Below are 25,906 nucleotides of genomic sequence, written 5' to 3'. Positions count from 1 at the left end.
AAAGTAAATGGCAATGGGATCATACTTATCAATAATTACCTTAAATGTAAGTGGGTTGAATACCCCAACCAAAATACAAAGACTGGCTGAATGAATACAAAAACAAGACCCCTATATATGTTGTCTACAAGAGACCCACCTCAAAACAAGAGACACATACAGACTGAAAGTGAAGGGCTGGAAAAAGATATTCCACGCAAATAGAGACCAAAAGAAACCAGGAGTAGCAATACTCATATCAGATAAAATAGACTTTAAAATAAAGGCTGTGAAAAGAGACAGAGAAAGGGACTACATAATGATCAAAGATCAATCCAAGAAGAAAATATAATAACTGTAAATATATATGCAGCCAACATAGGAGCACCACGATATGTAAGGCAAATGCTAACAAGTATGAAAGGGAAAATTAACAATAATAGTGGGAGACTTTAATACCCCACTCACACCTATGGACAGATCAACTAAACAGAAAAGTAACAAGGAAACACAAACTTTAAATGATACAATAGACCAGTTAGTCCTAATTGATATCTATAGGACATTTCACTCCAAAACAATGAATTTCACCTTTTTCTCAAGTGCACATGGAACCTTCTCCAGGATAGATCACATCCTGGGCCATAAATCTAGCCTTGGTAAATTCAAAAACACTGAAATCATTCCAAGCATCTTTCCTGACCACAATGCAATAAGATTAGATGTCAATTACAGGAGAAAAACTATTAAAAATTCCAACATGGAGGCTGAACAACACGCTGCTGAGTAATCAGCAAATCACAGAAGAAATCAAAAAAGAAATCAAAATATGCATAGAAATGAATGAAAATGAAAACACAATAACCCCAAACCTATGGCACACTGTAAAAGCAATGCTAAGGGGAAGGTTCATAGCAATACAAGCTTACCTCAAGAAACAAAAAAGTCAAATAAATAACCTAACTTCACACCTAAAGGAACTAGAAAGGAAAGAAATGAAGAACCCCAGGGTTAGTAGAAGGAAAGAAATCTTAAAAATTCGGGCAGAAATAAATGCAAAAGAAACAAAAGAGACCATAGCAAAAATCAACAAAGCCAAAAGCTGATTCTTTGAGAAGATAAATAAAATTGACAAACCATTAGCCAGACTCATCAAGAAACAAAGGGAGAAGAATCAAGTCAACAAAATTTAAAATGAAAATGGAAAGATTACAACAGACAACACAGAAATACAAAGGCTCATAAGAGACTACTATCAGCAATTATATGCCAATAAAATGGACAACGTGGAAGAAATGGACAGATTCTTAGAAAAGTACAACTTTCCAAAACTAAACCACGAAGAAATAGAAAATCTTAACAGACCATCACAAGCACAGAAATTGAAACTGTAATCAGAAATCTTCCAGCAAACAAAAGCCCAGGACCAGACAGCTTCACAGGTGAATTCTACCAAAAATTTAGAGAAGAGCTAACACCTATTCTACTCAAACTCTTCCAGAATTGCAGAAGAAGGTAAACTTCCAAACTCATTCTATGAGGCCACCATCACCCTAATACCAAAACCTGACAAAGATGCCACACACACAAAAAAAACTACAGGCCAATATCACTGATGAACATAGATGCAAAAATCCTTAACAAAATTCTAGCAAACAGAATCCAACAACATATTAAAAAGATCATACACCATGACCAAGTGGGCTTTATCCCAGGGAAGCAAGGATTCTTCAATATCTGCAAATCAATCAATGTAATATACCATATTAACAAATTGAAAGATAAAAACCATATGATTATCTCAATAGATGCAGAGAAAGCCTTTGACAATATTCAACATCCACTTATGATAAAAACCCTCCAGAAAGCAGGAATAGAAGGAACATACCTCAACATAATAAAAGCTATATATGACAAACCCACAGCAAACATTATCCTCAATGGTGAAAAATTGAAAGCATTTTCCCTAAAGTCAGGAACAAGACAAGGGTGCCCACTCTCACCACTACTATTCAACATAGTTTTGGAAGTTTTGGCCACTGCAATCAGAGCAGAAAAAGAAATCAAAGGAATTCAAACTGGAAAAGAAGAAGTAAAACTCTCACTGTTTGCAGATGACATGATCCTCTACATAGAAAACCCTAAAGACTCCACCAGAAAATTACTAGAGGTGATCAATGTAAAGTAAAGTTTGCAGGATATAAAATTAACACAGAGAAATCCCTTGCATTCCTATACACTAACTGAGAAAACAGAAAGAGAAATTAAGAAAACAATTCCATTCACCATTACAACTGATTAAAGAAATCAAAGAGGACACAAATAGATGGAGAAATATACCGTGTTCATGGATTGGAAGAATCAATATAGTGAAAATGAGTATACTACACAAAGCAATCTATAGATTCAATGCAATCCTTATCAAGCTACCAATGGTATTTTTCACAGAACTAGAACAAATAATATCACAATTTGTATGGAAATGCAAAAAACCTCAGATAGCCAAAGCAATCTTGAGAAAGAAGAGTGGAACTGGAGGAATCAACCTGTCTGACTTCAGGCTATACTACAAAGCCACAGTTATCAAGACAGTATGGTACTGGCACAAAGACAGAAATATAGATCAATGGAACAAAATAGAAAGCCCAGAGATAAATCCACACACATATGGACACCTTATGTTCAACAAAAGAGGCAAGAATATACAGTGGAGAAAAGACAATCTCTTTAATAAGTGGTGCTGGGAAAACTGGTCAACCACTTGTAAAAGAATGAAACTAGAACACTTTCTAACACCATACACAAAAATAAACTCAAAATGGATTAAAGATCTAAATGTAAGACCAGAAACTATAAAACTCCTAGAGGAGAACATAGGCAAAACACTCTCTGACATAAATCACAGCAGAATCCTCTATGGCCCACCTCCCAGAGTATTGGAAATAAAAGCAAAAAAACAAATGGGACCTAATTAAACTTAAACACTTTTGCACAACAAAGGAAACTATAAGCAAGGTGAAAAGACAACCTTCAGAATGGGAGAAAATAATAGCAAATGAATCAACTGACAAACAACTAATCTCAAAAATATACAAGCAACTCCTGCAGCTCAATTCCAGAAAAATAAATGACCCAATCAAAAAATGGGCCAAAGAACTAAACAGACATTTCTCCAAAGAAGACATACAGATGGCTAACAAACACATGGAAAGATGCTCAACATCACTCATTATCAGAGAAATGCAAATCAAAACCATGATGAGGTACCATTTCACGCCAGTCAGAATGGCTGTGATCCAAAAGTCTACAAGCAATAAATGCTGGAGAGGATGTGGAGAAAAGGGAACCCTGTTACACTGTTGGTGGGAATGCAAACTAGTACAGCCACTATGGAGAACAGTGTGTAGATTGCTTAAAAAACTGGAAATAGAACTGCCTTACCACCCAGCAATCCCCCTGCTGGGCATACACACTGAGGAAACCAGAGTTGAAAGAGACACGTGTACCCCAATGTTCATCGCAGCACTGTTTATAATAGCCAGGATATGGAAGCAACCTAGATGTCCATCAGCAGATGAATGGATAAGAAACCTGTGGTACGTATACACAGTGGAATATTACTCAGCTATTAAAAAGAATACATATGAATCAGTTCTAATGAGGTGGATGAAACTGGAGCCAATTATACAGAGTGAAGTAAGCCAGAAAGAAAAACACCAATGCAGTATATTAACGCATATCTATGGAATTTAGAAAGATGGTAATGATGACCCTATATGTGAGACAGCAAAAGAGACACAGATGTAAAGAACAGACTTTTGGACTCTGTGGGAGAAGGCAAGGGTGGGATGCTTTGGGAGAATGGCATTGAAACATGTATATTATCATATGTGAAACGAATTGCCAGTCCAGGTTCGATGCATGAGACAGGGTGCTCAGGGCTGGTGCACTGGGATGACCCAGAGGGATCAGATGGGAAGGAAGGTGAGAGGGGGGTTCAGGATGGGGAACACATGTACACCTGTGGTGGATTCATGTCAATGTATGGTGGAGCCACTACAATATTGTAAAGTCAGTAGCCTCCAATTAAAATAAATAAATTTATCTTTAAAAAAAGAAATATATGTGAAAGATTACCACTAAGTTGTAAATGGTCTCAGATCCTTGGCCAGGCCAGAGTACTGCCTAGCTAAGGACTGTTGTTGTAAGGAGTGATGAGAGTTCATGCGACTCCTCTTCAACATTTCTTAGAAATATATCTTTGATAGCAATTTTTAAGGAGGCAAGCAGCAAGAAGGATGGAAAGTAGTGATGAAGGCACCTTAAGATTCCATGTATTAGCACCTTGACCTTTTGTTTTCTGTGTTTTATAAAACAATTATTGATGGATTCTGTTGTGTGGGGTTCAAGGGGTAAAGAGATAAATAGGACATGCTCCTGCCCTCTGGAAGCTTCCTCATATCAGGAAGGGTACAGAAACAACTGTAGTAGAATAGAGTTCTAGTGTCTTGAAACATGCAATAGTTACTAATTATCTAACAAACATATTTAATGCTTATTAGCTTTAGGGTTGCCAGATACTACATGGGACATGCTTATACTAAAGATAAACTTGCTGATTATCTGAAATTCAAATTTAGCCATGCACCCTGGATTTAAAGTTTTTTTCCCTAGTTTTACTGAGATATAATTAACATGCAGCTCTGTATAATTTAAGGTACATAGCATAGTGATTTGACTTGCATGTATCATAAAATGATTACCATAAGTTCATTTAATGTTTATTCTGTTTTCTTTTTGCAAAAATCTGGAAACCTGATTATTCTATACCATGCACCATTCTAAGTGACCACTTTATAAAATAAGTGCTCTTAATAATTTGTATTTTACATAAGAAAAAACCATGCAGGGAGAGGTTAGGTAACTTATTTGCAGTCATACAGTTAGAGGTGGAACAGGATCTGGACTCAGGCAGTCTAGGTCCAAGCTCTTAACCATTAAACTACACCGGCAAACAAGGTTAAGGTATGGTTCAGAGACAGTGACACTAACCCTGTTTGACCCATTTGCCAGCTCTGTGCCTGGACCACACAGATGCTGTAGAAAACCAGCCTTGTTCTGAAGCCATGACCACCATTCTCATATCTCACAGTGCTCACACTGTAGGCTGGTTCCAGTTTCCCACTTTCCAATTGATCACTAATTCTTCTCCCATCAGTCATTTTCACCTTCCCTCAATTTCTAGTCATAACCTTACCTCACGTTTTCTTTTCTTTTTGTTTCTGTTTTGTTATTTCTGATCGCACTGTGTGGCTTTCGGGATCTTAGATCCCCTATCAGGAATTCAACCCAGGCCCTGGCGGTGAAAGCACTGAGTCCTAACCACTGGACTGCCAGGGAATTCCCATCTCACATTTCACTGAGAAAATGAAAACAATCAGATGGAATTTCCTTATCTAGTCTTAGATCTCATGTTCTGTGGGGATCCATACAAGTTTGTCTGCTACTGTTAACAATTGGTGATTCATCTGTTACAACTTTCCAAGGACACTCTTCCAAATGGCCTCTTGATCCCATCTCCTCTCACTTTCTCAAAGGTTTTACTTCTGAAATAAATGAGCTGGTCTCCTGTATCCTCAATCTGTCTCTGTTTACTCACTTCTTATCATCAGCACATAAACATGCTCCTAATACTTATCAGCTTAAATTTTTTTCTTTAACATCCTTTCTTCTCATCCATTGCTCCCTTATAGGAAAACTTCTTGAAAAAGTGTGTAATCATTGGCTTCATTTCTTCATCTCCTATTTGGTCTTTAACCCATTCCAGTTGGGTTTTTATCTTCACAATTTCACATCATCAAAGATTTCCATACTGTAAAGCCCAGTGGCCACTTCTCTGTCCATTTGGCCTCTCAGAAGCATGTGATAGAGTTGACCTTCCATCTTTCTTAAAGCATTTTTTTTGGGGGGCCTGGCTTCTATGACACCACTTTCTGCTGGCCAGGCCACTCCTTTTTAGCTTCTCTTGCTGGCTTCTTCTTTGTTGAACTAGCTTTTAACTTTGAAGAACTTGAGGATGTTCGAGTTCTTGGGCAGCCTCCTTCTTAACTAGATGATTTCATGTAGTCCCATGGCTTTAAATATCAATTATATGTCAGCAGATCTCATGTTTATCTCTAGTCTTGACCTCTCCTCTCATATTCAGCCTTGAACATCCAACTTGACATCTCTACTTGGCACCTCAAAATAAACATGTCCAAAATAGAACTTTAAAAATCACACTTGCTGTATGCAAACTTGCTCTATCTCCATCTCAGTAAATGGAACAACCATCCACCCAGTTTCTAAGCCGAAACTCAGAGCTGTTGATGATTCTTCTTTTTCCTTTACATTTGATATTCTTATTTTGAAGTATATCTTTTGTAAGCAGCACAAAGTTAGGCTTTTTCTTTTTAATCCTGTAGTAAAATCTTTATTTTAATAGAATGCTGTGTCCATTTACATTTAATGTAGTGACTAATATATTTTAGATTAAATCTACTGTCCTATTATTTCCATTTATCACACCAATTCCAGTTATATATTCCCCTTTTCACCTTCTATCAGATGATTAGGTAGTTCCCCCCGACCCCTGCCAATTTTCCTCCTCTCTTATACTTTTTCTTTTCTTTTCTTTTTTCTTTTTTTATTATTATTTTTTTAATTTTTATTTTTACTTTATTTTACTTTGCAATACTGTATTGGTTTTGCCATACATTGACATGAATCCACCACGGGTGTACATGCGTTCCCAAACATGAACCCCCCTCCCACCTCCCTCTCCATAACATCTCTCTGGGTCATCACCGTGCACCAGCCCCAAGCATGCTGTATCCTGTGTCGGACATAGACTGGAGATTCAATTCTTACATGATAGTATACATGTTGCAATGCCATTCTCCCAAATCATCCCACCCTCACCCTCTCCCTCTGAGTCCAAAAGTCCGTTATACACCTCTGTGTCTTTTTTGCTGGCTTGCATACAGGGTCGTCATTGCCATCTTTCTAAATTGCATATATATGTGTTAGTATACTGTATTGGTGTTTTTCTTTCTGGCTTACTTCACTCTGTATAATCGGCTCCAGTTTCATCCATCTCATCAGAACTGATTCAAATGTATTCTTTTTAACGGCTGAGTAATACTCCATTGTGTTTATGTACCACAGCTTTCTTATCCATTCATCTGCTGATGGACATCTAGGTTGTTTCCATGTCCTGGCTATTATAAACAGTGCTGCGATGAACATTGGGGTACATGTGTCTCTTTCAATTCTGGTTTCCTCGGTGTGTATGCCCAGAAGTGGGATTGCTGGGTCATAAGGTAGTTCTATTTGCAATTTTTTGAGGAATCTCCACACTGTTCTCCAAAGTGGCTGTACTAGTTTGCATTCCCACCAACAGTGTAGGAGGGTTCCCTTTTCTCCACACCCTCTCCAGCATTTATTGCTTGCAGATTTTTGGATCGCAGACATTCTGACTGGTGTGAAGTCGTACCTCATTGTGGTTTTGATTTGCATTTCTCTAATAATGAGTGATGTTGAGCATCTTTCCATGTGTTTGTTAGCCATCCGTATGTCTTCTTTGGAGAAATGTCTATTTAGTTCTTTGGCCCATTTTTTGATTGGGTCATTTATTTTTCTGGAATTGAGCTGCAGGAGTTGCTTGTATATTTTTGAGATTAGTTGTTTGTCAGTTGCTTCATTTGCTATTATTTTCTCCCATTCAGAAGGCTGTCTTTTCACTTTGCTTATATTTTCCTTTGTTGTGCAGAAGCTTTTGATTTTAATTAGATCCCATTTGTTTATTTTTGCTTTTATTTCCAGTATTCTGGGAGGTGGATCATAGAGGATCTTGCTGTGATTTATGTCAGAGAGTGTTTTGCCTATATTCTCCTCTAGGAGTTTTATAGTTTCTGGTCTTACATTTAGATCTTTAATCCATTTTGAGTTTATTTTTGTGTGCGGTGTTAGAAAGTGATCTAGTTTCATTCTTTTACAAGTGGTTAACCAGTTTTCCCAGCACCACTTGTTAAAGAGATTGTCTTTACTCCATTGTATATTTTTGCCTCCTTTGTCAAAGATAAGTTGTCCATATGTGTGTGGATTTATCTCTGGGCTTTCTATTTTGTTCCATTGATCTATATGTCTGTCCTTGTGCCAGTACCATACTGTCTTGATGACTGTGGCTTTGTAGTAGAGCCTGAAGTCAGGCAAGTTGATTCCTCCAGTTCCATTCTTCTTTCTCAAGATTGCTTTGGCTATTCGAGGTTTTTTGTATTTCCATACAAATCTTGAAATTGTTTGTTCTAGTTCTGTGAAAAATATGGCTGGTAGCTTGATAGGGATTGCATTGAATTTGTAAGTTGCTTTGTGTAGTATACTCATTTTCACTATATTGATTCTTCCGATCCATGAACATGGTGTATTTCTCCATCTATTAGTGTCCTCTTTGATTTCTTTCATCAGTGTTTTATAGTTTTCTATATATAGGTCTTTAGTTTCTTTAGGTAGATATATTCCTAAGTATTTTATTCTTTTCGTTGCAATGGTGAATGGAATTGTTTCCTTAATTTCTTTTTCTGCTTTCTCATTATTAGTGTATAGGAATGCAAGGGATTTCTGTGTGTTGATTTTATATCCTGCAACTTTACTATATTCATTGGTTAGCTCTAGTAATTTTCTGGTGGAGTCTTTAGGGTTTTCTATGTAGAGGATCATGTAATCTGCAAACAGTGAAAGTTTTACTTCTTCTTTTCCAATTTGGATTCCTTTTATTTCTTTTTCTGCTCTGATTGCTGTGACCAAAACTTCTAGAACTATGTTGAATAGTGGCGGTGAAAGTGGACACCCTTGTCTTGTTCCTGACTTTAGGGGAAATGCTTTCAATTTTTCACCATTGAGGATAATGTTTGCTGTGGGTTTGTCATATATAGCTTTTATTATGTTGAGGTATGTTCCTTCTATTCCTGCTTTTTGGAGAGTTTTTATCATCAATGGATGTTGAATTTTGTCAAAGGCCTTCTCTGCATCTATTGAGATAATCATATGGCTTTTATTTTTCAATTTGTTAATGTGGTGAATTACATTGATTGATTTGCAGATATTGAAGAATCCTTGCTTCCCTTGGATAAAGCCCACTTGGTCATGGTGTATGATCTTTTTAATGTGTTGTTGGATTCTGATTGCTAGAATTTTGTTGAGGATTTTTGCATCTATGTTCATCAGTGATATTGGCCTGTAGTTTTTTTTTTTTTTTTTTTTGTGGCATCTTTGTCAGGTTTTGGTATTAGGGTGATGGTGGCCTCATAGAATGAGTTTGGAAGTTTACCTTCCTCTGCAATTTTCTGGAAGAGTTTGAGTAGGATAGGTGTTAGCTCTTCTCTAAATTTTTGGTAGAATTCACCTGTGAAGCCGTCTGGACCTGGGCTTTTGTTTGCTGGAAGATTTCTGATTACAGTTTCAATTTCCATGCTTGTGATGAGTCTGTTAAGATTTTCTATTTCTTCCTGGTTCAGTTTTGGAAAGTTGTACTTTTCTAAGAATTTGTCCATTTCTTCCACATTGTCCATTTTATTGGCATATAACTGCTGATAGTAGTCTCTTATGATCCTTTGTATTTCTGTGTTGTCTGTTGTGATCTCTCCATTTTCATTTCTAATTTTATTGATTTGATTTTTCTCTCTTTGCTTCTTGATGAGTCTGGCTAATGCTTTGTCAATTTTATTTATCCTTTCAAAGAACCAGCTTTTGGCTTTGTTGATTTTTGCTATGGTCTCTTTTGTTTCTTTTGCATTTATTTCTGCCCGAATTTTTAAGATTTCTTTCCTTCTACTAACTCTGGGGTTCTCCAATTCTCCCTTATGACCCAGCAATCCCACTGCTGGGCATACACACCGAGGAAACCAGAATTGAAAGAGACACATGTACCCCAATGTTCATGGCAGCACTGTTTATAATAGCCAGGACATGGAAACAACCTAGATGTCCATCAGCAGATGAATGGATAAGAAAGCTGTGGTACATATACACAATGGAGTATTACTCAGCCGTTAAAAAGAATTCATTTGAATCAGTTCTGATGAGATGGACAAAACTGGAGCCGATTATACAGAGTGAAGTAAGCCAGAAAGAAAAACACCAATACAGTATACTAACACATATATATGGAATTTAGAAAGATGGCAGTGACGACCCTGTATGCAAGACAGGAAAAAAGACGCAGCTGTGTATAACGGACTTTTGGACTCAGAGGGAGAGGGAGAGGGTGGGATGATATGGGAGAATGGCATTCTATCATGTATACTATCATGTAAGAATTGAATCGCTAGTCTATGTCTGATGCAGGATACAGCATGCTTGGGGCTGGTGCATGGGGATGACCCACAGAGATGTTATGGGGAGGGAGGTGGGAGGGGGGTTCATGTTTGGGAACACATGTAAGAATTAAAGATTTTAAAATTAAAAAAATAAAAAACTTAAAAAAAAAATTCTTCCTTTTCTAGTTGCTTTAGTTGTAGAGTTAGGTTATTTATTTGACTTTTTTCTTGTTTCTTGAGGTATGCCTGTATTGCTATGAACTTGCCTCTTAGCACTGCTTTTATAGTGTCCCACAGGTTTTGGGTTGTTGTGTTTTCATTTTCATTAGTTTCTATGCATATTTTGATTTCTTTTTTGATTTCTTCTGTGATTTGTTGGCTATTCAGAAGTGTGTTGTTCAACCTCCATATGTTGGAATTTTTAATAGTTTTTCTCCTGTAATTGAGATCTAATCTTAATGCATTATGGTCAGAAAAGATGCTTGGAATGATTTCGATTTTTTTGAATTTATCAAGTTTAGATTTATGGCCCAGGATGTGATCTATCCTGGGGAAGGTTCCATGAGCACTTGAAAAAAAGGTGAAATTCATTGTTTTGGGGTGAAATGTCCTATAGATAGCAATTAGGTCTAACTGATCTAATGTATCATTTAAAGTTTGTGTTTCTTTGTTAATTTTCTGTTTAGTTGATCTGTCCATAGGTGTGAGTGGGGTATTAAAGTCTCCCACTATTATTGTGTTATTGTTGACTTCCCCTTTCATACTTGTTAGCATTTGTCTTACATATAGCAGTGCTGCTATATTGGGTGCATATATATTTATAATTGTTATATCTTCTTGGATTGATCCTTTGATCATTATGTAGTGGCCTTCTTTGTCTCTTTTCACAGTCTTTGTTTTAAAGTCTATTTTATCGGATATGAGTATTGCCACTCCTGCTTTCTTTTGGTCTCTATTTGCATGGTATATCTTTTTCCAGCCCTTCACTTTCAGTCTGTATGTGTCCCTTGTTTTGAGGTGGGTCTCTTGTAAGCAGCATATAGAGGGGTCTTGTTTTTGTATCCATTCAGCCAGTCTTTGCCTTTTGGTTGGGGCATTCAACCCATTTACGTTTAAGGTAATTATTGATAAGTATGATTCTGTTACCATTTACTTTATTGTTTGGGGTTCAGGTTTATACACCCTTTTTGTGTTTCCTGTCTAGAGAATATCCTTTAGAATTTGTTGGAGAGCTGGTTTGGTGGTGCTGAATTCTCTCAGCTTTTGCTTGTCTGTAAAGCTTTTGATTTCTCCTTCGTATTTGAATGAGATCCTTGCTGGGTACAGTAATCTGGGCTGTAGGTTATTTTCTTTCATCACTTTAAGTATGTCTTGCCATTCCCTCCTGGCCTGAAGAGTTTCTATTGAAAGATCAGCTGTTATCCTTATGGGAATCCCCTTGTGTGTTATTTGTTGTTTTTAATATTGTTGTTTGCTGCTTTTAATATTTGTTCTTTGTGTTTGATCTTTGTTAATTTTATTAATATGTGTCTTGGGGTGTTTTGCCTTTGTTTATCCTATTTGGAACTCTCTGTGTTTCTTGGACTTGGGTGATTATTTCCTTCCCCATTTTAGGGAAGTTTTCAACTATTATCTCCTCAAGGATTTTCTCATGGTCTTTCTTTTTGTCTTCTTCTTCTGGGACTCCTATAATTCGAATGTTGGAGCATTTCATATTGTCCTGTAGGTCTCTGAGATTGTCCTTATTTCTTTTAATTTGTTTTTCTTGTTTCCTCTCTGATTCATTTATTTCTACCATTCTATCTTCTATTTCACTAATCCTATCTTCTGCCTCCATTATTCTACTATTTTTTGCCTCCAGAGTGTGTCTGATCTCATTTATTGTGTTATTCATTATATATTGACTATTTTTTATTTCTTCTAGGTCCTTGTGAAACCTTTCTTGCATCTTCTCAATCCTTGTCTCTAGGCTATTTATCTGTGATTCCATTTTGATTTCAAGATTTTGGATCATTTTCACTATCAATATTCAGAATTCTTTCTCAGGTAGATTCCCTACCTCTTCCTCTTTTGTTTGGTTTGGTGGGCAACGCTCCTGTTCCTTTACCTGCTGAGTATTCCTCTGTCTCTTCATCTTGGTTATATTGCTGCCTTTGGGGTGGCCTTTTTATATTCTGGTAATTTGTGGAGTTCTCTTTATTATGGAGCTTCTTCACTGTGGGTGGGGTTCTGTCAGTGGCTTGTCAAGGTTTCCTGGTTAGGGAGGCTTGTGTTGGAGTTCTGGTGGGTGGAGCTGGGTTTCTTCTCTCTCGAGTGCAGTGGAGTGACCAGTAATGGGTTATGAGACGTCAAAGGTTTTGGAGTAGCTTTGAGCTGCCTGTATATTGAAGCTCAGGGGAGTGTTCCTGTGTTGCTGGAGAATTTGCGTGGTATGTCTTGTTCTGGAACTTGTTGGCCCTTGGGTGGAGCTTGGTTTCAGTGTAGGTATGGAGGCATTTGATGAGCTACTATTGCTTAATGTTCCCTGAATTCAAGAATTCTCTAATGTTTTCAGGCTTTGGACTTAAGCCTCCTGCTTCTGGTTTTCAGTTTTATTTTTACAGTAGCCTCTAGACTTCTCCATCTATACAGCACTGATGATAAAACATCTAGGTTAAAGATGAAAAGTTTCTCCACCTTCAGGGACACTCAGAGAGGTTCACTGAGTTACAAGGAGAAGAGAAGAGGGAGGGGGTAGTTAGAGTTGACTGGAATGAGATGCGGTGAGATCAAAAGAGGAGAAAACAAGCTAGCCAGCCATCACTACCTTATGTGCGCTCCACAGTCTGGACCACTCAGAGGTATTTACGGAGTTATACGGGGAAGAGGAGAGGGAGGAAGTAGACAGAGGTGGCCAGGAGGATAAGAGAGAGGAATGAGAAGGAGAGAGACAAATCCTGCCAGTAACCAGTTCCTTAGGTGTTCTCCACCGTCTGGAACCCACAGAGATTCACGGAGTTGGATAGAGAAGAGATGGGGGAGAAAAGAGACAGAGGCCACCTGGTGGAGAAAAAGGAGAGTCCAAAGGAGGAGAGAGTGGTCAAGCCAGTAATCTCGCTCTCAGGTAAACTTGGGTAGTGAAGTTTGGGTTTTTAAATGTACAAAATTGACAACAAAAACCAAAGAGCAAAGATTAAAAATCTAGAGTAGAGGTTGGGTTTTCAAAAATACAATATTAAAGAAAAGAAGCAGAAGGAAAAAGGAAGAAAGAAAAAAAAAGAGAAAAAAAAACCCCACAAGAATTATTAAAAAAAAAACAACAAACCACCAACAACCACCCAAAGACTATATATGGTGTTTGCCTTAAAAAAAAAAGTCTTTTTTTTTAAAAAATAGTAATAGTAGGTTATAGAAATAAAAATTAGAGGAGAAATAGAAGACTTAACAATTTAAAAAAAAGGTTAGAAAAAAAAGAAAAAAAAAAGGAATGATTTTAAAAATAGTAAAAATATATCTGGCCCTTCTCTGATGTTGCGGGCAGTGTGGGGTCACTTCCAAGGCAGTTCCTTCTGTTTAGCTTCTTCTGTTTGCTGGTTTTTTAGGCTCACTAGTTCAGTCGCGCTGTGGGGAGGAGGGATGCTGCAAACAAATAGCGCTGTCGTGTGTACACAGTGTCTCAGCCCCGCCAGACCTGTCCCTTCTCGCGGCACACAAACCACTCCGGCTCTACGATGCTCAGCCGGGAACCGTCTGAGGCCGGCCCTAGGCTGCGTGCACTTCCCCGGTCTAAGCCGCTCAGGTTCAGCGCTCAGGCAGCCCTCAGAGGCACAGATTCGGCTGGGACTGCGCTTTGTGCCCTTCCCAGGTCCGAGTAGCTCAGGAGTTTGGCGAGCGCGATCGCTGCGACTTGTCGCCTCTTCTGCCTCTGCTGCTCAGTTTTCTGGGTGGACCGCTGGCGCCCCTTGTGAGGCAGATGGTGACTGTCCAGCACTCCCAGAAGTCTTAGCAAAGGAGCCTGCTTGCAGTTAGGTAAGTAAAGTCTCTCCGGGTCTGCAATTGCCCCTTTCCAGTCCTTATGGCTCTGGCTGCCTGTCCCCGGCGGGGGATGGTCTGCAGCCGGCTTTTTCCGTTCCGTCCTTTGTTCTGTGCTCGGTCCTAGCGATGTCTTATGTTCGAGCTTTTTGTGCGGTAGCTATCCCACAGTCTGGTTTGCTAGCCCAAGTTAGATCGTTCTGGTTGCGCGTGGGGCGTTCCTGCCCGATTCTTACAAAGCACTGCAGCCCGCGCCTCCCGCGCGTCCCTGCCCTGCCCCCACTTGCTTGTGGCGGATGCAGGTGTCTGTGCTGCTTTTCCTCTGGGGGAGTTACTGTTGGGCTTGTAATCTGTTGGTTTTAATTATTATTTATTTTTCCCTTCCTGTTATGTTGCCCTCTGTGTTTCCAAGGCTCGCCACAGACTCAGCAGGGAGAGTGTTTCCTGGTGTTTGGAAACCTCTCTTCTTAAAATTCCCTTCCCGGGACGGGCTTCCCTTCCCAGGATGGAGCTCCCTCCCCACCCCCTTTGTCTCCTTTTTCGTCTTTTGTATTTTTTCCTACCTGTTTTTGAAGACAATGGTCTGCTTTTCTGGTTGCCTAATGTCCTCTGCCAGCCTACAGAAGTTGTTTTGTGGAGTTTGCTCGGCGTTGAAATGTTCTTTTGAGGAATTTGTGAGGGAGAAAGTGGTCTTCCCGTCCTATTCCTCCGCCATCTTTACAGTTCCCCCCTCTCTCTCTCTCTTTTTTTTTTTTTTTTTTTACTATTTTTAGTGGTGATTCTAAAGATCATAATATATACCCTTATTTTAATATACATGCTCAGTTGCTTCAGTCCTGTCTGACTCTTTGTGGTCTTATGTACCATAGCCATGAAATCAAAAGACGCTTGCTCCTTGGAAGAAAAGCTATGACAAACCTAGACAGCACATTAATAAAGCAGAGACATTACTTTGCTGACAAAGGTCCATCTAATCAAAGCTATGGTTTTTCCAGTAGTCATGTATGAATATGAGAGTTGGACTAGAAAGAAAGCTGAGCACCGAAAACTGATGCTTTTGAACTGTGGTGTTAGGGAAGACTCTTGAGAGTCCCTTAGGCTGCAAGGAGATGAAACTAGTCTATCCTGAAAGAAATCAGTCCTGAATATTCATTGGAAGGACTGATGTTGAAGCTGAAACTCCAATACTTCTGCCACCTGATGCGAAGAACTGACTCATTTGAAAAGACCCTGATGCTGGGAAAGATTGGAGGCGGGAGGAGAAGGGGATGACAGAGGATGAGATGGTTGGATGGCATCACCGACTCAATGGACATGAGTTTGAGCAAGCTCCGGGAGTTGGTGATGGACAAGGAAGCCTGATGTGCTACAGTCCATGGGTTGCAGAGTCAGACATGATGGAGTGACTGAACTGAACTGTACCATAGCCCTCCAGGGTTTTTGTTCATGGGACTCCTCAGGCAATAATACCAGTCAGTCAGTTCAGTCGCTCCGTTGTGTCTGACTCTTTGCAACCCCATGAATTGCAGCACGCCAGACCTCCCTGTCCATCACCAACTCCTGGAGTTCACTCAGACTCACGTCCATCGAGTCAGTGATGCCATCCAACCATCTCATCCTCTGTTGTCCCCTTCTCCTCCTGCCCCCAATCCCTCCCAGCATCAGAGTCTTTTCCAGTGAGTCAGGTCTTCTTATGACATGGCCAAAGTACTGGAGTTTCAGCTTTAGCATCATTCCTTCCAAAGACATCCCAGGGCTGATCTCCTTGCAGTCCAAGGGACTCTCAAGAGTCTTCTCCAACACCACAGTTCAAAAGCATCAATTCTTCGGTGCTCAGCTTTCTTCACAGTCCAACTCTCACATCCATACATGACCACTGAAAACACCATAGCCTTGACTAGACGGACTTTTGTTGGCAAAGTAATGTCTCTGCTTTTGAATATGCTATCTAGGTTGGTCATAACTTTTCTTCCAAGGAGTAAGCGTCCTTTAATTTCATGGCTGCAGTCACTATCTGCAGTGATTTTGGAGCCCCGAAAGATAAAGTCTGACACTGTTTCCACTGTTTCCCCATCTATTTCCCATGAAGTGATGGGACCAGATGCCATGATCTTCGTTTTCTGAATGTTGAGCTTTAAACCAACATTTTCACTCTCCTCCTTCACTTTCATCAAGAGGCTTTTTAGTTCCTCTTTACTTTCTGCCATAAGGGTGGTGTCATCTGCATATCTGAGGTTATTGATATTTCTCCCGGCAATCTTGATTCCAGCATGTGCTTCTTGCAGCCCAGCGTTTCTCATGATGTACTCTGCATATAAGTTAAATAAGCAGGGTGACCATATACAGCCTTGACGTACTCCTTTTCCTATTTGGAACCAGTCTGTTGTTCCATGTCCAGTTCTAACTGTTGCATCCTGACCTGCATATATGTTTCTCAAGAGGCAGGTCAGGTTGTCTGGTATTCCCATCTCTCTCAGAATTTTCCATAGTTTATTGTGATCCACATAGTCAAAGGCTTTGGCATAGTCAATAAAGCAGAAATAGATGTTTTTCTGGAACTCTGTTGCTTTTTCGATGATCTAGCATATGTTGGCTATTTAATCTCTGGTTCCTCTGCCTTTTCTAAAACCAACTTGAACATCTGGAAGTTCAGAGTTCACATATTGCTGAAGCCTGGCTTGGAGAATTTTGAGCATTACTTTACTAGCATGTGAGATGAGTACAATTGTGCAGTAGTTTGAGCATTCTTTGGCATTGCCTTTCTTTGGGATTGGAATGAAAACTGACCTTTTCCAGTCCTGTGGCGACTGCTGAGTTTCCCAAATTTGCTGACATATTGAGTGTAGCACTTTCACAGCATCATCTTTCAGAATTTGAAATAGCTTAACTGGAATTCCATCACCTCCACTAGCTTTGTTCGTAGTGATGCTTTCTAAGGCCCACTTGAATTCACATTCCAGGATGTCTGGCTCTAGGTGAGTGATCACACCATCGTGATTATCCTGGTCATGAAGATCTTTTTTCGTATAGTTGTTCTGTGTATTCTTGCCACCTCATCTTAGTATCTTCTGCTTCTGTTAGGTCCATACCATTTCTGTCCTTTATCGAGCCCATCTTTGCATGAAATGTTCCCTTGGTATCTTTAATTTTCTTGAAGAGATCTCTAATCTTTCCCATTCTGTTGTTTACCTCTATTTCTTTGCATTGATTGCTGAGGAAGGCTTTCTTATAGCTTTTTGCTTTTCTTTGAAACTCTGCATTCAGATGCTTATATCTTTCCTTTTCTCCTTTGCTTTTCACTTCTCTTCTTTTCACAGCTATTTGTAAAGCCTTCCCAGACAGCCATTTTGCTTTTTTGCATTTCTTTTCCATGGGGATGGTCTTGATCCCTGTCTCCTGTACAATGTCACAAACCTCAGTCCATAGTTCATCAGGCACTTTATTTATCAAATCTAGTCCCTTAAATCTATTTCTCACTTCCACTGTATAATCATAAGGGATTTGGTTTTGGTCATACCTGAATGGTCTAGCGGTTTTCCCTACTTTCTTCAGTTTGAGTCTGAATTTGGTAATAAGGAGTTCATGATCTGAGCCACAGTCAGCTCCTGGTCTTGTTTTTGTTGACTGTATAGAGCTTCTCCATCTCTGGCTGCAAAGAATATAATCAATCTGATGTTGGTGTTGACCATCTTGGGATGTCCATGTGTAGAGTCTTCTCTTGTGCTGTTGGAAGAGGGTGTTTGCTATGACCAGTGCATTTTCTTGGCAAAACTCTATTAGTCTTTGCCCTGCTTCATTCCACATTCCAAGGCCAAATTTGCCTGTTACTCCAGGTGTTTCTTGACTTCCTACTTTTGCATCCCAGTCCCCTATAATGAAAAGGACATCTTTTTGGGGTGTTACTTCTAAAAGGTCTTGTAGGTCTTCACAGAACTGTTCAGCTTCAGCTTCTTCAGCATTACTGGTTGGGGCATAGACTTGGATTACTGTGATATTGAATGGTTTGCCTTGGAGACGAACAGAGATCATTCTGTCATTTTTGAGATTGCATCCAAGTACTGCATTTCAGACTCTTTTGTTGACCATGATGGCTACTCCATTTCTTCTGAGGGATTCCTGCCTGCAGTAGTAGATGTAATGGTCATCTGAGTTAAATTCACCCATTCCAGTCCATTTTAGTTCGCTGATTCCTAGAATGTCGACGTTCACCCTTGCCATCTCTTGTTTGACCACTTCCAATTTGCCTTGATTCATGGACCTGACATTCCAGGTTGCTATTCAGTATTGCTCTTTACAGCATCGGACTTTGCTTCTGTCACCAGTCACATCCACAACTGGGTATTGTTTTTGCTTTGGCTCCATCCCTTCATTGTTTCTGGCATTATTTCTCCACTGATCTCCAGTAGCATATTGGGCACCTACTGACCTGGGGAGTTCCTCTTTCAGTATCCTATCATTTTGCCGTCAAGTAAGATGGTAGGTGTTGCAAGAGGGCATCAGAGGGCAGACGCACTGAAACCATACTCACAGAAAACTAGTCAGTCTAATCACACTAGGACCACAGCCTTGTTTGACTCAATGAAACTAAGCCATGCCCATGAGGCCACCCAAGATGGGCGGGTCGTAGTGGAGAGGTCTGACAGAATGTGGTCCACTGGAGAAGGGAATGGCAAACCACTTCAGTATTCTTGCCTTTAGAACCCCAATAATACCAATAATACCAGAGTGGGTTGCTATTCCCTTCTCCAGGGCATCTTTCCAAACCAGGGTTGAACCTGTGTCTCTTACATGTCCTGCCTTGGCAGGCGGGTTCTTTACCGCTAGCACCACCTTTGAAACCCATAATTTCACATAAATTTCTTTTACTAGCTCTAGAGAAAAAAGATCTTTGGGTGTTTAATGCTGTGTATCCTTCCCCACACCTCATTGTCAAATTATTTATATATACACACATATATATATGTATATATGAGGTTTTTTTTTTTTTGCCTTATTGTGCCTATTTTGCCTTAAAATTTTTTTTGTTTCTTCTGTATATTTTCTTTTCAATACTATATTTTTATCATCTTTTGTCTTCCATTCTACCATCTACATCTTTTTATTGTTATTTCTTTGTAACCTTATGCATCTTTTTTTCTCATTGCTTTGAAGATTTTGTGTTAAAATGTGTAAACTATTTTTTAATTGATGTAGAGTTGATTTACAATATTGTGCCTATCTCTGGCTACACAGCAAAATGACTTGGTTATATACATATAGATATTCCTTTAAAAAAATTCTTTTGCTATTATGGTTTATCACAGGATATTGAATATAGTTTTCCTTGTGCTATAAAGTAGGACCATGTTTGTTTATCCATCTCTATATAATAGTTTCTATCTGCTAATCCTACACTCTCAGCCCTTCCCTCCCCCATCCCCTTGGCAACCACAAGTCTGTTCTCCATGTCTGAGTCTGTTTCTGTTTTGCAGACAGGTTCATTTGTGTCATATCTTAGACTCCACATATTAGTGATATAGTATGATACTTGTTTTTCTCTTTTTGAGTTACCTTCACTTAGTATCATAAGCCCTAGTTGCATCCATGTTGCTGCAGATGGCATTATTTCATTTTCTTTATGGCTGAGTAGCATTCTGTTGCACATATGTACTTCATCTTCTTTATCCATCCATCTGTCAATGGACATTTAGGTTGTTTCCATGTTTTGGCTATTGAATAGTGCTGCTATGAGCATAAGGTTGAATGTATCTTTGTGAATTATGGTTTTGTCTGGATATACGCCCAAGAGTGGGATTGTTGAATCATATAGCAATTCTATTTTTAGTTTGCATTGTAGTTTTGAATTTTATTTCTCTAGTTAGTGATGTTAAGCATCTTTTCATGTGCCTCCTGGCCATCTATATGTCTTCTTTGCAGAAATGTCTGTTAAAGTCTTCTGCCCAGTTTTTGATTGGGTTGTTTGTTTTTCTGTGTGAAGTTGTATGAGCTGTTTGTATATTTTGGAGAGTAAGCCCCTGTCTTGTCACATTGTTTGCAAATATTTTCTCCTATTCCATAGACTGACTTTTTGTTGTTGTTGTTTTTTATATGGTTTCCTTTGCTGTGCAAAAGCTTGTGAGTCTGATTAGGTTCCATTTGTTTTCATTATTATTATTATTTCTTTTTTACTTCTATTGTGTTGGGAGACTGACCTAAGAAAACATTGGTATCATTTATGTTACAGAATGTTTTGCCTATGCGCTCTTCTAGGAGTTTTATGAAATTCATGTTAAAAGGTATAAATTCTTCATATAGCTTGCTTGTGGGTCACTAGCATTTCTTGTACTTTAACACATTTTTATTCAGTTTTAGAAAAGTCTCAGACATTTATGAATGACAATACTGTTTCTAGTCCATATTTTTGGTCTTTTGAAATTCCAATTTTATGTATATTAATCCTTATCATTATGTCTCATACAGATCTTACACTCCTTTTTAAAAATTTTTACATCTTTATTTTCTCTCTCCTGCCTTAGTCTATTTTTTTATGATCCTGTTTCAGCTTCATAACTCTAGCTTTGGCTGTGTCTAATTGTTTTAAAATCAATCTATTGAATTCTAACTTCTGTCATTTTATTTTTCAGTTCTAGAATTTTCATTTTTCCCATTATCTACTTTTTCATAGATCCTAGTGACTTCTAAATTTTTCTGCCTTCAAAAGTCCTTAAATATATTAATCATAGTTATTTTGGAGTCCATTTTGGAAACACCTCTATCAATATTTCTTATAATTTTGCTTCTTGGATCTGTTTTTTTCTCTTGATTTTCAGTCAAGACTTTGTTAATACACTTAGTTGCTTTTTTGCTTTCTCTTTAATTGAATGCTAGTCTTTATGAAAAACTGTAGCATCAACTTGAGTCTCTGTATATTGCTATTATCGCCTGGAAATTTATTTTCAGTTCTGGAAAGCAACTAGAAATCCTAAGTCAGTTTCATCCAATCAGTGATTGAGATGACTTGAAATTAGGTTTTACTTTCTGTGAGGGCCAGTCTATTTCTAGTTTATTCATACAAGTGGGATACAGTGCTCTGGGATTGCAACGGAAAGCCCAGTGGAAGGTGTGTTTACAATGGCTCCTTCTTCTTGGAGGACCCTGGGAATTCTTTGCCTTTTTCTAAGCCCATGAGACTACAGATTTGCCTGCTCAGCTTCTTAATTTCTCAGCTGCCATTTTCAAGATTAGCAATTGTCTTCAGTTCAGTTCAGTCACTCAGTCATGTCCGACTCTTTGCGACCCCATGAATTGCAGCACGCTAGGCCTCCCTGTCCATCACCAACTCCCGGAGTTCACCCAGACTCACATCCATTGAGTCAGTGATACCATCCAGCCATCTCATCCTCTGTCATCCCCTTCTCCTCCTGCCCCCAATCCCTCCCAGCATCAGAGTCTTTTCCAATGAGTCAAGTCTTCGCATGAGGTGGCCAAAGTACTGGAGTTTCAGCTTTAGCATCATTCCTTCCAAAGAAATCCCAGGGCTGATCTCCTTCAGAATGGACTGGTTGGATCTCCTTGCAGTCCAAGGGACTCTCCAGAGTCTTCTCCAACACCACAGTTCAAAAGCATCAATTCTTCGGTGCTCAGCCTTCTTCACAGTCCAACTTTCACATCCATACATGACCACAGGAAAACCATAGCCTTGACTAGACGGACCTTAGTCGATAAAGTAATGTCTCTGCTTTTGAATATGCTGTCTAGGTTGGTCATAACTTTTCTTCCAAGGAGTAAGTGTCTTTTAATTTCATGGCTGCAATCACCATCTGCAGTGATTTTGGAGCCCCCAAAAATAAAGTCTGACACTGTTTCCACTGTTTCCCCATCTATTTCCCAAGAAGTGATGGGACCAGATGCCATGATCTTCGTTTTCTGAATGTTGAGCTTTAAACCAACATTTTCACTCTCCTCCTTCACTTTCATCAAGAGGCTTTTTAGTTCCTCTTTACTTTCTGCCATAAGGGTGGTGTCATCTGCATATCTGAGGTTATTGATATTTCTCCTGGCAATCTTGATTCCAGCTTGTGTTTCTTCCAGTCCAGCATTTCTCATGATGTACTCTGCATACAAGTTCAATAAGCAGGGTGACAATATACAGCCTTGACTTACTCCTTTTCCTATTTGGAACCAGTCTGTTGTTCTGTTAGAGAGAGAAAAAAAAAATGTCCTAGACTGGAAATCTCTGAAAACCATGAACTACAAAACTCTATTGTTAAATACTACTTATACTGAGTAATCCTTGAAATAAAATGGAATTCAGTATGTAGATAGAAGTGATATCTCTCTTGTGTTTTAAGTGAGAATGAATCATTGTAAGGTATTTTATTTTTATAATTGTATGGCTGAATATAAATGAATAATAGACATGCTTTATAAAACTTATCTATAATCATAGAAATTATATAAAATATATGTTTTAAGACATCTGTTGTATGTGTTAAAATTTGAAATGATCAAAAACTCCTCATGTGGCCATATGTGTCTTATGTTCAGGTACTATCTTCTATGTTGTTTCGCTCTTTTCTAGGGTGGCTATGATTCTGGTTTTCTGTACCACTGTGAATTCCCCCCAGATGACAAAAGCAGTGATAACACAGTAAGGAAAGATGAACCTTTTGATTTCCGTCTTCTTGAGGATACAGAGGATAATCCCATCACAACTATCACTTTCAGGTGACCAGAATTTCAGAATTCTTTAAAAAAAAAAAAAACTGCATCCCATTATTGTCTGTTTTTTCCATCATGAGTGTTACCATTTCTAAAGATCTGTCCAAATGGAGGAATACTCAATGGTTAGTTAGATCAAATGACTACAGTAGAGTGAAAGCTAATCCTGAAACTACTTCCACCTTTCTATCAAACATTCTGTCAGAATTTATTACACAATTGAATTGTATCCATTTTTGCTGCGTGGTCAGATAAAAAAAGTTCCAGGTTACAGTGATTCTGGAGAAATCAAAAATTGAATAATTGAGAATTAAGCATATATGCTGATCATTCTTTTAAAGACCAAATATAATAGCTCCAGATTTCAAATTGTCTCTTTCTCTTTCTACCCTTGTGTATTAGTTTACTAGAGCTGCCATAGTTTTTCAGGGCTTCAGCATCTGAATTTTGTGGGGATACAACTTTCTCCATAACATCTTTGTTGTTAAAACTTTAGCCATTTGTTGATTAATTTAAAACTAAACATTTTCAGATTAATATGAAGAACAATGTGCTTTCCTTGTGTTTCATAGTATTAACCGAGAAATGATGTTTTGTGGAATGCAAAATGGAGCGATTCGAGTTTATATCCTAAGTAAGAATGATTCTTCGTTGACCAGCATGGAGGACTACTGGCACTACAATATGCATGACAATAATTATGGACGTGTTAATGCCATCTCTACTAGCTTTGATGACCGGTTCTTGGTGACTGCTGGAGCAGATAGTAATATCTTTGTTTTCAACATTTTTTCTGAGTTTGAGTTAAAGAAAGTTGTGAAAGCCAAAGTGCCATCTCCCAGAGTATGTAACTAATAACAGTAACAGTAACTTTATTTTAATGTTTTGGTGTTAAAATGTTCACTTTCACTTAAAGATGAATTTAGATATAAATACCTTACACTCTAATCTTCCTACCAGTATTATAATTTGGCCTTTCTGGTGTCTCTATGATCAAATACTAAAGATATTGAATTTACCTTATTACTTTAGGCATTTGATTTATTATTTAAAGGTATAGAAGTCCCTCAAGTAAAAAGACTCTTTATTCTTCTCCATCACTCCCTCCAAGACTGTTAAGTCTCCATCACTTTGCAAAGTTTTGTTTTCAGGATGCAGTTTTTCTCAGATATATTTTGCTTTCTATTTATTCATTCACTTATTGAAGAAGCATATGTGAGATGTATACCATAATTTGTACCTTTGAAAGGGGTTGTAAAAATATTATCGTCTTTACTATTAGAATGTGACATTCTTATCAAAGACTCAGTCAAATTACTATATTCTTAAAAAGAATACATTACTGAGTTTGTAAAGAAGATTGAGGGTTTGGATCCCCAAATTATATCCCTTTACCCTATCACGAGACCTAAATTTTCTGTTATCAAAGTGGTTCCTTTGGCTAAAATCACTAATAACTGTTAGAATTGCTTGTAAAGAATGAGTTGTATTCGACCAAAGTTAAAACTCCTTTGAACACATCAGCTTCCTATTTAACAGGTAGCCCACTTCAGAAGAACATGCAGAGAAAGTAGGGAAGATTTGAGCAGGTGAATTTTCATTTCTATTAACCGCAGCAAAATTTGGAGAATGAACTGTTGTCTAAAGAGATCCAGCTCAGGAAGAGAAATTTTCCAGAAGACAAAATAGATGAACAAGATGAAAATCTTTATCTTTCTACTTAGTACCAACTCTCCATGGAAACCCATACTGAATAGAAAATATCCATTCCACATTTTTATAATGGTCTCCTTTTATTTATGACTGCAATTAGTGTTTAAGTCGCTGAAGCAGCCTTTAAGAAGGCAAAATCAGAAAGAATTGAATATGCAAAGTAAAAAATTAAACTCTGCACCAGTCTGAGGTTCTTAACATATTTTAGAATCACTGGGGAGCTCTTAAAAGTATAGATGCCTGAGTCCCACCCAAGAGCAATTAGGTCAGAATCTCAGAAAGTGAGTCCCAGGCATTAGTACAGATCTTCTTCAACCTATGATGCAATGGGGTTGTGTCCTGATAAGCCCAGCATAAACTGAAACTATCTTAGGTTGAAAATGCTTTTAATACATCTAAGCTACTGAATATCACAGCTTAGCCTAGCCTAACTTAAACATGCTTAGAACACTTACATTGGTGTATGGTTGGGCAAAATCACCTACCGTGAAGCCTATTTTATAATAAAGTGTTGACTATATCATATAATTTGTTGAATGCTGTACTGAAGTGAACATAATGGTTTTGTGGGTACAGCCAGTGGTGAGGGTACCGGTTGTTTACCCTTGTGGTTGTGTGGCTGCAGCAGCCGCCAGCATTGTGAGGGAGGATCTACTGCATGTCCTTTGCCAGGAAAAGGTCAAAATTCCAAACCTGAAGTATGCTTTCTACCAAATGCATATTGCTTCTGCACCATCATAAAGTCAAATAGTCATTAAGTTGACCATTGTGCGTCAGAGACCATCTGTATTTTTTAAAACTTGCCCCTTCCCCAGCCCCAGCAGTTCTAGAGTGCAGTCAGGATTAAGAACAATTGGCAGGTGTTTTGGAACTCTTTGAAGCACATCTGTTTAACTTATTTGCTGTAAACAGCTGATGTAATGAGATGGTTGGCTGTTATTAGTATCAAGTCTTGCAAATTGCAACTGATATTGGAGAAGCAAGGGGCTTAGCTCTGAGAAATAAAAAAACAAAGTTCAGTCAAGTTCTGTCCTAAGTGATTAATGGTAACTAAAATATATTCAGTTCAGTTCAGTCTCTCAGTCGTGTTCGACTCTTTGCGACCCCATGAATCACAGCACGCCAGGCCTCCATGTCCATCACCAACT

At 38.5% G+C, this 25,906-nt stretch overlaps 1 protein-coding gene across 1 annotated transcript in view; it reads left to right on the top strand.

Annotated features, from left to right (window-relative positions):
* The window catches only part of CFAP44 (cilia and flagella associated protein 44), a 126,466-nt gene that overhangs the window by 49,156 nt on the left and 51,404 nt on the right, over positions 1–25,906 (top strand). The window contains exons 17-18 of the mRNA XM_052647342.1: positions 22,906–23,051; positions 23,618–23,888. Of these exons, the coding sequence (XP_052503302.1) occupies positions 22,906–23,051; positions 23,618–23,888 (417 nt within the window). The remainder of the gene's footprint in view (positions 1–22,905; positions 23,052–23,617; positions 23,889–25,906) is intronic.

This window comes from Budorcas taxicolor, chromosome 1, assembly GCF_023091745.1.
Source record: "Budorcas taxicolor isolate Tak-1 chromosome 1, Takin1.1, whole genome shotgun sequence".
NCBI lineage: Eukaryota > Metazoa > Chordata > Mammalia > Artiodactyla > Bovidae > Budorcas > Budorcas taxicolor.
The sequence above is the reverse complement of the archived record's forward strand: the minus strand, read 5'-3'. Positions and strand labels throughout refer to the sequence as shown.